The sequence below is a fragment of the Balaenoptera physalus genome (genome assembly GCF_965194825.1).
Source record: "Balaenoptera physalus genome assembly, chromosome: 15".
NCBI classification, from domain to species: domain Eukaryota; kingdom Metazoa; phylum Chordata; class Mammalia; order Artiodactyla; family Balaenopteridae; genus Balaenoptera; species Balaenoptera physalus.
Genome location: NC_138894.1, coordinates 91,561,797 through 91,575,968, shown reverse-complemented (window position 1 = coordinate 91,575,968; position 14,172 = coordinate 91,561,797). Strand labels below are relative to the sequence as shown.

Here is a 14,172-nt window from a genome sequence, read left to right as displayed (position 1 = left end):
CGCTCTGTATCACCCTACCTGCCTCTCCAGCTCCAGCCACTCTCCCCTCAACACCCTACGTCCAAGCCACGGAAACGGCAGCTATTCTAACACGCACTGCTCCCCTTCTGGTTTTCACCTTAAGCTCAGTTGTTTCAAGACATCCTTCTGGCTCGATTTTATCACAGCTGTCACACTTCATTGCGTGCTTGAGCAAACCTGAGCCAGGCTCTTCTGTCTTCTCTCTGACTAAGCGCCCCCCCTTGGGTCCTGTCCTTGGCCCCTTCAGCCCAGTTTTAGCAAGAATCCCACTGAGTCGGTTTAGCAAAAATCCCTCCCTCTTGGTCTGATCCCCCTGGGGAGCTGCTCAAATTCCTCATCCTGATGTCACCCTGCCCTGCCTTCAGCAAGAACCCTGTCAGGGCAGTTTAGCAAAGATTTACCCTGCCTCTTAGTAGTTTTACGTTCACCTGACCCCCTCACCCTGCTCCTTGGCTATAAATCCCTTCTCTTTCTTGTATTTAGGGTTTAGCCTAATCTCTCTCCCCTACTGCGAAAGCCCACCGTCGTTGTCCTTGTTGGATAGTCGGCCTTACTGTCTTTAGCAAGTGTCGTCAGCGTCTCTTTAACTGAGGTCAAAACGCTGGACAAATGCTTGCCTAATTTTACTTAACAAGAGAGGGCTGCGTGATGAACGAGCCCCTTGGAAGTGCTTGCGACTCGCTCAAACAACTGAACCCACCTTCGCGGGGTGGGTGATGCTGGATCTGGTGGCAACGCCAAATCGCTCTCCTTTCGGGGTTGGTTTCCGCCTGGGGAACTGACAGGCGACAATGGCCAGAGGCCGGGTGGGCTCCCCGAGGGCAGGGTAGCCACGCGCGCCCCGCATCTAACGACTCGGATAAATGAACAAAAAGCGAATGCATGCAGGAGGCCAAGCTTCTGTAAACGGACAAAAATGAGCTTTCCAAGAAGCAACAGCTATCGCACGTCTTAAAAGTGACCGGTTGGTCGCCGAAGGAGCCCTGCTAGTGGAGCCCCTACGGGGCGACCCAGGAAGGAGAGCCAGCGGGCGAACACAGGCTACGAGCGAAGGCGTCGGACTGCGCAGGCGCCTCCACCTCCCCGCCCCCGGGGAGCCCCGCCTCCCGGCCGCTCGCCCCGCCCGGATATCCGGCCTGGCCCCGCCTCCCGGCTGCGGGGCCGATGGCGCTGTGCGAGGCGGTGGTGTGCGGAAGCTCTCTGCTCTGGCTTCGGGTGTTGCTCTTCGAAGACTCCATCACCCAGGTACCGCCGCTCGGCGCCGTCCATTCCGCGGAACCCGGCTCGGCCACCACGTGGCCCGGTCTCTTGGGCGTCCTCGCCGCGCCCTCGGGGGGGCGTCGCCCTCGCCGCGAGCCGCGGGCCAGGCTTCTTCGGTGATTCCTGGCTCTCCTTTCCGCGCGGGAGGGGCCCCATTCCTCCCGACTGTTACGAGGTTGTCGGGGCCGCCCTCCTGCACCCCGCTTCCCCCAGCAGATGCTGCCCCAAGGCCTGGACGCTCACAGAGCGTCGTGTCCCCGCCGCCTCCAGAGCCCCTTCGTGACACCTGGCAGTGGTTCATTTCTCGGTGTTGGTAGCTTCCAGCAGGGTGACATCTTAAGGAGGGCAGCGCGGCTTCGCGGTACTGGACACACGCTCCGTTTAGTCTTAGGGGGCCTGTTAGACGGATGAGACGAAGTGCAGGGAAGTTTAGGGACTTGTCCACGCCACGCGCTGGGAGTGACAGGGCCTGGGCTGGCCGCTCTTTCCTTTCTGTGTCATTTTTCATAGGGATTTTGGGAAGACCTGGCACGTTGTTTTCATCGTAGTGTCTTCCTGGTCAGTGGCTGTTGTCGTTTTCCCTGAAAGGTACTGTGAATGTGCTCACAGCGGGAACAGTGCTTTGTGTCCCACGCGGAGCTTCCTGGGGCGTCACCTTGCACAGATCGCGGCGGCGCTGAAGCACTTCCTGCAGTTCCGTACCTCCCATTTCATGCGGAAAACACTTTAAACCCCCGTGCTTCCTGTGATGGAACATCTCGCCGCTCTCTTGAATGAGATGCCGCCAAGTGATACCGACCAGGGTTCTTGGCCTTCCCAATCGGTAGAAATGGATAAGAGGCCAGTCCAGAAATTCAGGCAGGGCTTGACTGGAGCTCCTGCAGCTGCAGGAGGGGAGCGAAAACAAGTAACAGGTTCCCTTGCTCGCTCCCCGAGGGGGGCGAGCTCGTCCCTTACACGGGGTGAGGGTAGGGGTGTGTCCAGGGGTCGGGCGGAGGGGCGACTGAGGTGGTTCGCCCACCCCTTGGCGGTGTTGAGCGCAGGGGGCACGCGCAGGACCCTGCTTTTGCTCTCTGCTCTTCAGAAGTGGCAGTTGGGTTTTTGACCTTTTTTGTGTCTTGCCCATAATTTGCCCCAGCTGCGCAGGGACGCAGTTATTTTTAGTTCCTTAGCGTTTCTTTGTATTCTGTTGCTGCAGGAGGAGACGTAGGTCCAGGGGCAAGCTCTGCAGCCGAGGGCCCCAGGTCCCAGATCACCTTTTCACCCAAGATTATTTCAACTCTCATTCAAGGAAAAATAGGTGTTCTTACTTCAGGGAGGGAGTACATTTTAAAAATTACTTTCCCATGGTGTTTTTCATTTTGTTTTGTTTTATCTTATTCTTCTCACATTCAGACATGACTTCCTAAACCAGTTTTCTGTGTGTATGCCAATAATTGGTAACATTTTTAGGCATCTAGGGCAGTAAGGACTCTCCAAGTTCCATGGGAATATATATCAAAAAATATTCACCCTGAGTTCTGAAATTAATTTCTTTATTAATTTTTTCAACTATGAAGAGGTAGTGTAGTGTGGATTTCACTTCCTAACTGAACATACAGTTGATTTCATCTCTTGTACCTAGATTTAAGTAGCTTTTCTAGATAACAGTGAGTCTAATATAGGTCTCAATAAAATGCAGGTGATTGGCTCAAGTCCAATTGACAGGGAAGAAAACTACCTCTTGCTTCCAGAGTGCTGCTGAGGTGTAGCTATAGTAATCCCTAAGACGACCTCGGAGCAAAGCAAATGGTGAAGGCCAATAAGTGAGGGAGTACAAAGAGAAAACAAGAGGGGAGTTGCTGAGCAATGTGTCCTAATTACACTGATAAATAGTAACGGGCTTTCCTGTCTTCAGTTTTCTTTGCAGCAGGGTGGGTGGGGAGTATCGCTGGCTGACAGGCTGGCCGGGTGAGAACAGTTTCTAGATTCCTACTTGAGTGTTTCTTGATGGAGAAGAGAGTGAATGATGCAGTTTGAAACAGTAAGTTCCTCCTTTTTGTGTCTTTGCAGGCCGTTCCTAGTTAGTGTATATAAGGGGTTGGGGGAGAGAAGGGCAGCACTCAGGTTCAGTTAAAACTTTGCCACCTCATGAAACCAAACCCTAAAAGTTGTAAAATATATTAGGGGCTTGGATCCAAAAATACAGCTATTCACTATCTAAACAAGACAAGTTCTTTTTCAGTTATGGTGGGTACGATTTAAATAATGAGCAAGGAGTTCAGTTGAAAGAATACAAAATATATTCTAAAACCAAAGTTGGATTCATTTTTGGATAGAGATTTTTCCCCCCAGATTCTCTTTATAAAAGATATCAGATATATAAAAAATAAAATATATCAAATATATAAAAAATATTTTAAAATATATCATTAATAAAAATAGTGATGATTTTGGTATTCCATTTGCCAAACGGAAATCATTAAAAGGGAAACAATGTTCCAGTTCAGGTGCCAGAGACTTTAAAATACTTCATGTTTGTTGTCTCATTTAATCTCTACAACTGCCCAGTAACACAGTGATTTATCATCCTCCTATCCATCTTCTAGCTGAGAAAAATAAGGTGGAGAGAGGTAGATAACAACGTCACACAACTAAGAAGTGTCAGGTGGCCTGGCCCCGGAGCCCCGGATCCTGCAGCTCCGGGGATGACAAGGGCCCCGCTTTCCTGTCGGAGGGCGAGTCAGCTGCTGTGCGCTGCTTAGTCAAGCGCCTGGCCCGTGAGAAGTGCTCCATAAGTACTGGCTCTTTTTTTTTTAATAATTCAGTCCCTGTTTAATTGGTCCATTAACCTTTTCTGATCAAATAGAAGATATGGAACAGCTAAATAATTATATTCAAATGGCCTGAAAAACTGCAGGCATTGCAGATGTTTCTCCAGTACATAATAATGTTAGTACTAAAATCTTGTCAGAATTGATTGTTTACAGGTGTGATTGCTGGAAGACCATTTAATTAGCAAGTAGTTATTTTTCAGAATTGAGAGTAATTATAGGAGAAGATGAAGTTGTAGACAGTGTGTGGTCTGTTAGGCTTTATCTATGTCACTCTTAAAAGCATCTTGTGACAGCAGGCACAAAGCCGAGCGGCCACCGGGAGGCCTCAGCTGGGTGAGTCCCGCCTCCCCTCTCCTGGGCTCACCGCCCTCGGCCAAGCCCGCGAGAGCCCGTTGAGAACCAGAGTGGCACCGCGGCCCGGGAGCTAGAACCCAGGCAGAGCGGGATCCTCCCGTGGGCGGGCGCGCTGAGCCCACCTTCCACCGGGCAGGCCCACGGGAGAAAGCAGGAGGCCGTGTCGGGAGGGGCGCGCGGCAGAGGGACCGCAGCTCCAGCCCAGCCTCCCTTTCTGTGCCGGCAGCGCCGCCCCTTTGTGTCCCACACCGACGGCTGCCCGGCTGCCCTTCGGAGGAACGCGGTCTTTAGCCACGTTGACGCTTGGGGTGAATCTTTTGCGGACGCAGGCCCCGACCGTCTGCTTCAGCCACGTGCAAGGCCCAGAACTGACTTGATTCAGTGTTTTCATTTCACCTAACCTCCAAGTTTGAAGGTTATTAAGAGTCACCTTACTGTGACTGTCCTTCTATACTGCCTATGTGGATAGCAATAAATTTAAAACATGTAATTGTGTCCCATAGTGACGTCCTTAAGTTTTAGCTTTAAATAAGATCTTCGTATACTCAGTACAAAAAGCATTTTAAGCATTCTTAAATCCACTTAAATGCTTTTTAATTTACTGATTATTTTCATCAATCTTTTTTTAGCCTTATCCAAGTATTTCTTTAACCAAAAATACTTGGTTTGAAAGGTTAGAAAAAACTCATCTTTTTCAGTTTTTAAAAGCTTCTGCTGTTCGCTTTTAAAGATATGCTCTTGCCTGTTGTCATTTATAAAAACCTAATTTACATTTTTTCTGGAAGGCAGTCAATCTTACAGAGCCTGGATGTTTTGGAAGGAATCTTTTAGTTAATTCCTATCCTTTTCCCAACTTGATCTGAACTTAAATACCTGTTATTAGCCAAGAATTCATGTAAAAACCTTTCTTAATTTTCCAGTTTCTTCCAGCCTTTTGAATAACTTGGGCAATATTGATTATGTTACTCAATCCAGAGAAATTCAGATATTCTTCCCCTTTCAGAAGGGAACTTTAACCGTTTCAACCATGGGCCTCACCTGCAGTTTTTTTGGTTCACAGCCTTATAATAATGATATATATATATATTTTAAAATCTATAATGGCAGGGATTTATTGAGCTCCTTGTACGTATCTGGCCACTACATTACTTTTAATCTTCACATATCCTAGCAGATTGGGTATTGGTGTTCATCTCTCACAGCTGGGAAGACTGAGGCACGGAGAAATTAAGTAAGTTGTCAAGGCCTCCTTACCAGTGGAGGGCAGCGAGATCCGGGCACTGGCTGCTCTGTGTCACGGCCACAGCATACAGGCCTCAGGGAGGGAGCTGTTCGGCCTCGCACCACCGGATGGATGTAAGACAGACTTGTCAAAGTTCTAGAGTGTTCCATTTTAAAGTATTCTAAGTGGAGGCTTTAAAATGGCTAGTCAGCATTTTGTAATCATTACATACTAAAAACACAAGAACCCCACTTAGAAATAAATGTGGCTGAATTTTTTTTGTTGCTCCCAAGGCTGATCAATGCTGAGCGCTTGCAGAGTCGCGTCAAACCAGAGTCCCCTCCTGCTGCCCTTTGGCATCTGGTGCTTGGCCTTTGGCCTACAGTTATTCATTGGTGCCCTAGCTTCTCTGCTTAGTTGCTTATATGTAGGAATTTGAACCATACACCAAAATTAACCACATCAATTTGCTAACCATCAATTGAAGTTTGAGATTCATTGGGAAAAAAATTTTTTTTAGTGGACAACTTGAAACATCTACAGACCTACGAAAAGTCACAGCTACTCAGTGCTGGGGCTGGGATTCCAACGCAGGCAGCCAGCTCAACTTCCGTGGTTGGTTCTTTTCAGTATACCATGCAGTACTGCGAACCAAATCATATATCTTTAAGAAGGAATAAAATGCCTGTTAGCAAACTGGTTTAAACTGAAACACAACTAACACATATTTACTGAAACTACTGAATCGAAACCACCGGGTAATAATGAGAAGCGTGTGTCAGTGTAGTTTGCCACTGTAACAAATGCACCCGTGGGTGGGCTGTGTAGGTCGTCGGGGAGCGGGGCTGGGGGTGGGGCTGGGGGTTAGGGGAAGTCTGTACCTTCTGCTCGGCTTTTCCGTAAACCTAAATCTCCCCTTCAAAACAGTGTGTAAAAAAAGTCTCAGGAATTCCGTGTACGCTTATCCCATTAGAGTTCCAGCTTATTAGTGCCTTTCTACCTTTAATACCTGCCTGCTGTAAACTCCATTTTAAAAGTACCCCACTGAATAAAGACACAGACCTACTAGAGAATGGACTTGAGGATATGGGGAGTGGGAGGGGTGCGATGTGACAGGGTGAGATAATGTCATGGACATAGATACACTACCAAATGTAAAATAGATAGCTAGTGGGAAGCAGCCGCATAGCACAGGGAGATCAGCTCGGTGATTTGTGACCACCTAGAGGGGTGGGATAGGGAGGGTGGGAGGGAGGGAGATGCAAGAGGGAAGAGATATGGGAACATATGTATATGTATAACTGATTCACTTTGTTATAAAGCAGAAACTAACACACCATTGTAAAGCAATTATACTTCAATAAAGATGTTTAAAAAAAAAAAAAAAAGTACCCCACTGACCATGCATGAAATCAGCTAGTCTGCATAGCCCCTTTGTTCATTATTATTCATAACCTCTCTCATCGAGGAATGGGATGGATTTGCTGTATCTTGGAACCATGAAGGAGACGAACATGCCTCAACTCTGCTGCTGCTCTGATCTTACCAAAGTGACACCTGGGGAGTGGCAGGGCCATGGCACAGAGCAGGCATTGTGAGCCCAAGCACACCCTCCCACACGGAAGGTGGGCTACAGGCGACCAGAAATAGTTCTTTGCTCACAATTCATTTCTTTTTTAAATTTATTTTTTATTTTTATTTTTGGCTGCATTGGGTCTTCATTGCTGCGCGCGGGCTTTCTCTAGTTGCGGCGAGGGGGGGCTACTCTTCGTTGCGGTGCGCGGGCTTCTCATTGCGGTGGCTTCTCTTGTTGCGGAGCACGAGCTCTAGGCGCACGGGCTTCAGTAGTTGTGGCACGTGGGCTCAGTAGTTGTGGCTCTCAGGCCCTAGAGCACAGGCTTAGTAGTTGTGGCACACAGGCTTAGTTGCTCTGCAGCATGTGGGATCTTCCCAGGCCAGGGCTCGAACCCGTGTCCCCTGCATTGGCAGGCAGATTCTTAACCACTGCGCCACCAGGGAAGTCCCTACAATTCATCTTTAAAAATGTTTCATTTCAGAAAATGCGATGTTCCGAATCGTGGATTTTCGGGTTACAATACCGGATGGGCGAAAATTATCCTCCCGAGGCTAGTCAGGAAGGGGAACAATTTGGACAGCCCAGTAGCAGTTACAATTTTCTTTGGTGCCAATGACAGTGCGCTGAAAGGTAAAGGCATTCTTGTTTTCCTAGTTCATTTTTAATTGTTTTTTTTGTTACAGCAAACTTAAATTTATATACTTTTTTTCATCTGTTTACCTATCTCCAGGTAGGTAAAGTTTTGCCAAATTTATAATGAGTTCCCTGAGTTTACTTCCGTGTATTTCTTCTGGCTTTCTTTAATGTCAGTGAATTTTATTCCCGACTTATTTTCTACATGCCTGGGTCGTTGGCAGACCTAAAATTTCAAGCACTTGAATGTTTTTTAGAGTCCAGTAGTGCTGTGCCCAATTTCTAATGTTTCTTTCTCTTTAGTTGATGTAGTTGGCAGCAGAGAGGTCAAACTGGACACCTTGCAGTGTGACTCACACTGATGGAGAAAGGGTAGCTCAGGGCAGCAGCGCCCTGACCCAGCACAGGCTTGATTCCTGGGCGACGGGAAGCAGGTCTGAACAGGAGACGTGTCTCCGTATGTTTGGAAGAACTGCTGCTGTGACTAGAGGCACAGGCCTCTCTTCCTTTGCTACTCGTGAAAGGAGAGCCCTCTGCTTGGCATAAAGGAGAAGAGTAGGCAGCTTCCAGAGGCTTCTCCCATGCCCCACCCCCGGCAGCGAAGGTCTGCTATTAACAGGCACATGGTCGGGCCTCTCAGGTGAGGCTGGAGAGAAGGGAAGGGACAGCTGCCGACTGTGATGCAAGGAAGTCTTGCCGCCTGTGAGACCATAGACTACAGGTGTTGGTGGAGACTAAGCTCTCTCCAAAAAAACCCAGAAGTTTTCAAACAGGTGAATTTCTATCAAATTTAGGACAAGGAGAAATACTTTGAGTATAAAAACTTAGAGGAAATTGCAATGGAGGAAACTGCAAAGGAAAAAATAGATTTGTGAAATAAATTAGCTATGTCAAAAAAACTATTAAAAAAAGAAAATGACACATTAAGGAAAATGTTGGCAAAAGCATGAGAGACAAAAGGTTAATGTCTTTAATGTAGAAATCAATTAAGAAAAATATTAACTCCAGTTTAAAAAATAGGCAAAGGTAGGAACAGGTAATCGCAACAGGAGAAATTTAGTAGCCAGTACATGTTTGAAAATGTGTAAAAACTTCTGTTATCCACAAAATGAAAATTGAAACAAGGAGTTTTGGTTTTTTGACTCTCAAATCCATGGTTTTAAGCAGTAATACTTACAGCTGACAAGTGTGGAAAACAGGCACTCTTACAGTACTGGTGGGAAAACTTGAAACCTTTCTGGAAAGCTTCCCTAGAGACTTCCCTCATCTAGAAACCCAGCCTAAGGAAACACCTAGTATGTAATGCAGCCAGGTATATGTGTAAAGATTTCTATGCACTGTTATTTATAATAGCAAAAAATTAGAATGCTGCACAGTAAGGAAATAGAAGCATCCACTGTGGTCACCCGACAACTAAACACCATGTTTTTGAGAACTGTTTGTAGGCACAGAAATGCTCATAATGTTATGTGAAAAAAGCACAATGTGGTCGTTTATCTTCAGTGTGATCCCTCTTTTTTTTTTTTTTTAAGTCTACGTATCTGCATGGAAAAGACTGGAAAGAAGTACGACCAAGTGCCAACAGTGGTCTTCTGGGTGTAGGATCATGAGTGCTGTTACTTTTCTCCTAGATTATACTACGTGTGGTTTGCACATGGCCTGCAGTGAGCCGTGTGTGAGCCTGTCTAGAAGGAATCCTTTGCAGTGACGTTAGCCGTTGCTTAGTTTATTTATTGAGGGCTTCCTTCCTGGCAGGCACCTTGCTCTAAGTGCCTTACACGCTTTGCTGATGTAATTTTCACAGCTACCCTATGAGGTAGACCCTATTGTCATCCTCATTTTACCAGCGAGGAAACGGAGGTACAGAAAGGCTGATCGTTTGTCCAAGGGCACGTGGCTAGCCAGTGACAAAGCCGGGCTAGAACCTGGGCAGGCTCACTGCCCAGCGCAGGTCTTACTTCTTTACAAATTCAGCCTAATCGACTAATAGCCACATGACCAGTGAAGGAGGAAAGACGCGAGTGCTTACAGGGCCCCGAGCCAGAGCCTTTGGGGTCTGTTTTACGTAGGACTCTGTACTTGAACTCTTCCCCCTTCTCCTTCTGCGCTTGGCGCTAAACGGTCCCCCAGCGACGTCACGAGTTGTGCCCATTTGTGAATGTGCATCAACCTTAACTGTCATCACTTACAACGAGTCTGCATCTGGGCTGAAGTGTCCGCGTTCCTCCCAAACAGATGAGAGCCCCAAGCAGCACACGCCCTGGGGGAGCACGCCGCGAACCTGACGTGAACCTGACGTGCACGGTGCGGTGCGGCACCTGCAGTCCGTGGGTGTGCCCGAGGGTAGGCTTATCCTCATCGCAACGCGCTGCTCTGTGAGGCCACGTGGGGACAGCAGTGCCTCCGGCAAGGTGAGCAGGTGACGCCGGGCCCAGGGAGGGGCAGGTGGGTCCTGTCTCCAGCCGGGGGCCTCAGCTTCTTGGGGGCCTGTGAGTTCCCGTCTGTCTGCCTTAGTCGACAGAAGTTGAAGCAGAGCTCCCAGCCTGTCGTAGCGTGATGCAGAAAAGGATCCTGGCCGCGCGTGAGTCGGGCCCCGGGCCTGGCACTTGCCCGACTCCAGGGGGCACAGGAGGCCGCCGAGGAGTGTTCTGCGCGGCCAGGGGCTGCGGCTCCCGCGTGGTGCAGAGGCTCGGGCTGTGTGCGCTCTGACACAGATCCGCACTCAGGGTGTTTTCCTGACTTCTGAACGGCAGGCGGAGGTCGCCTTGCCCATTTCCACCTGCACGTGGCCCTTTCTCCGCTGCCTCGCCTCACCTGGGAGCCTGCCGTGGCGGTGGGACCTTTCACCCAGATCCAAGGCTCCTCTGCAGGTCACCAGCACAGATGCGCTCAAGCGCAAGGGCGCTGCCAGCGTCACTGCTGGTTGAGTGATCGGAGGCTGCTCCGGGGCTCGCCAGCGCCCCGGTTCTGGCTCCCGTTCTGTCCCCACCAACTATGCATCTTGGCACCTGTATGTGCTATACCAGGACCTGGCCAGGTGCGCAGGATACAGAGATGACTAGAACCCGGTTCCTGCTGTTGGGCTAGCAGGGGAGCTAGGCCAGCTGTCGTCAGATATTTGAAGGGCGCCGTCACGTAAAGAAGACAACGCCCTGCTGTTAGCTCCAGAGGGCAAAGGGAAGACCCCCGTGGGCGTCATCAAGGACGATTTTAGGTCATAATGATCGCTTGGGAGGTAGAAAGTCGCTACAGGAAACGTTCACGCTGAGCCTGGACGGGCAGAGGAGTGCAGCCAGCGCTCAGTGCTGCTCACATTGCAGGTCACGACCCATGTGTGGATCGTGAAACCAAGTGAGTTGTGACGTTTTTTTAATGGACTATAATAGAAAAATCCGTATCTAGAATGCGGTGGGCACGTCTCATGAGACTGTTGCACTCTTGTAGGCGTGCGAGTAATGAGTCCTGCTGCATCACTCTAGTTTCAGCCAGGTTCATGACTTTGGACCACGCGCGGTTCTCCCGTGGTCCCGGATTAGCAGATCAACGTCATCTGGGAACTTGGTAGAAGTGCAGATGCTTGGACTCATCCCAGACCTGTGGAAGCAGAAGTGTAGGGGAGCAGCCCAGGGCATGCTCCCGGTGAGCCTGCCGTGCCCGGGTTTGAGAATCCCCGCACCGCAGTGCCTGGCGCTGGGTAAACCACGCCCCGTCGCCTACAACAAATACAGTTTCACTGGACGACAGCCAGGCCCATGGTTTACATGTTGTCTGCGGCTACTTTGGAGCTGTGAGGGCAGGGCTGAATAGTAGCCCGTGAAGCCTGTCTCCTGTCCAGCCCGTGGCAGAGGAAGGTTGCTGAGCCCCAGGCTGGCCTGAGTGACCTCGGTGCTCCCTTCCAGCTCTCGCCTTCTCTGGTCCAAAGTCTACAAGTGACTTTTCCACTACGTGGCTGTGGCTTCTCATTACACATAACAGTTCAGGGGCCTGAGCCCAGCGGTCCTGCCCCCCGCACCCCATAGTGGTCACCTGCCCAACTCCGTTCGCCTCTGGCCTGCGCTCTAGCCAAGCCGCTCAGCTCCCCCGGCCTGTTCTGCCTCTGTGTCTATTCAGTGGCCTCTGAATGCCCTCCATGGCCCCTCATCCCCATCGTCCTTGGTCCTGTGCTGGGGAGGGCAGCACACTAGTGACCTGTGAGGCCCGTCCTTGTGTCCCCCAAGCCCCGTGGCTGGCCCACTTCGGGTCTGTAAGCACACGCCCGTTCCCTTGAACTGAGAAACCCTCCAGGTAGTAGAACTTGCACAAAGACCAGCACTTGGGTTTATCAGTTGCACAGTGGATTTTCTCTTCTCAATAGGGTGCAAATTAAATCGCCTCAACTCGGTCGTTGGTGAATATGCCAGGGCCTGTTTACAAGCAGCCCAAGACGGGGGGATTGATGCACTTGACCTGTGGACCCTGATGCAGAAGGACAGTCAGGTATAGTGGCCTGCTCGGTCCTGTCGGGTGAGTAGGATCACACAGCAGTGACCACGCTGTGCGCCGTCTGCCTGGCGCAGCTCTGAGTGGGTGAGGCAGTTGTCCTTTTCACCAACTGGAATGAAACAGGTGGATGGAGTGGAGGAGCTGGAGAGGCTCCCGGACGGCCTGCGGACCCCGCACCTTGCTTGGCCTGGTTCTTTACCGGCATCCAGCAGTAGGCACCGTGCTCTGGGAACCACTTTAATAGGAGTTGGCATATAGGGAAATGAATGAGCAATAAATGGTTCGTATTTAAGAACATCCAGGCCAAGTTTTATAATATGGAGAGGGGGAAAGTTAAAAGAGGCAAAACAATGAATTTAAGTAGAATATGGTATTAACTAAAATTCATATTTTGAGGTACGGAGTTCTAATTGGTTTAAAGCCAGAAAGCCCACTTACAAATATAAAAGGTAAAAAGCCAGTCCCCGTGCAGAATGACACAGCCGCCCCGGAAGACAGCATGACAGCTTCCCGTACAGTTAAATAAACATGCGCTTATGTGGGACCCAGCAATCCCACCGCAGACGAGAAGGCCGTGTCTGTGTTCCTCTGCACCCTGACTGGACTGGACCCACCTCGTGCGTTCCCAGGTCGGGAGCAGGCTTGGCCACGTGACCGCTGAGACGGCACCCAGAGCTGTGGTTTGGTCTGGGTTACACTTCCACCTGAGATGGTTCGGAAAAGTAATGCTGCTAGAGAAAAGGAAATTGCAGACTGCTGGGCTAGTGGCTCTTTGAAAGTCCTGTTAGACTTACTTAACATATTAAGAGTCCAGAGCTGGGAAGGTCTTCCTCAGCGATCATCTGACCTGACACAGCAGAGATGAGAAAACTAAGGCCCGGGAGGAGTGCGGCTAGAATCGGAATGGCTCGTCTGCAAGTCATGAACCAGCTCCAGGTTCTAACGGGGATGGGCGGAGCTCTAGCGTAGGGAAAAGATTCTTTCCCAAAGGAGAAAGGGCTCCAGGGGTGGGGCGTCTGAACTCTGGACGGTACAAAGTCTTTTCGACTGATACTGTGCCTGTCAATTTAATTCCTAGACTGAGAAGAGTCAAAAACAATTTGACACACTGGGCCCTGAGCTCCTGTAACAAATTTTTCCTTTTGTTGACTACATTAATGTGCTGTATTCACTCATTGCTCCTCTTCTTCCATCTGCTGGCCTGGAAGGACACTTCGGCTCAGGCACTCATTAATGGTGTGAGGTTCTGTGACGCTCCGTGTGTCATATGTAGACACTGTCCCTCCACAAAGGGCGTGGGAGCACTTGATGAGCTAACTGTTCAGGCCAGGGACTCGCCGCCTGGGGCCACAGCTGGGAGACCAGCCACCCCTTTAACTGCGTTCTCTTCCCCTTACAGGACTCTTCTTCCTATTTGTCAGATGGACTACATTTATCACCAAAAGGAAATGAGTTTTTGTTCTCCCAACTTCGGCCTTTGATTGATAGAGAAGAAAGTCTCTTCCCTGCCTTTGCTGCTCCCTTACTGGCGAGACATAGCAGAAGCAAAAGCAGAACTAAGTCTTCTGGGAGATGGGGACCACTAGTCACAGAAAACCAAGTCCACCTGTTAATCTACACAAAGACCCCAAGATAAGTGGTCCCAGAAGATTCTTTTCTCAGGTTTAAACCTTTGCTCATGACCCTGCAATAAAAATCACTAACAAACATCTGCCACCAAGATTAATAAAAGCATTGGAATTTTTCAGGACAGCTTTGTACCTAGGTACATCGTGGTTTGATAATAAATATTTATTGATTGATGCAGG

General features: G+C 49.5%; 1 protein-coding gene across 1 annotated transcript; it reads left to right on the top strand.

Moving 5' to 3' along the window:
- The first annotated feature begins 1,116 nt into the window (after positions 1–1,116).
- Positions 1,117–14,166, top strand: IAH1 (isoamyl acetate hydrolyzing esterase 1 (putative)). The gene is given in 10 exon segments (XM_082425880.1): positions 1,117–1,266; positions 3,179–3,231; positions 7,731–7,879; positions 10,118–10,141; positions 10,144–10,166; positions 10,168–10,249; positions 10,252–10,293; positions 12,237–12,358; positions 13,764–13,844; positions 13,846–14,166. Coding segments are annotated over 10 exon segments (762 nt in total). The 5' UTR covers positions 1,117–1,185; the 3' UTR covers positions 13,951–14,166.
- Positions 14,167–14,172: the final 6 nt, after the last annotated feature.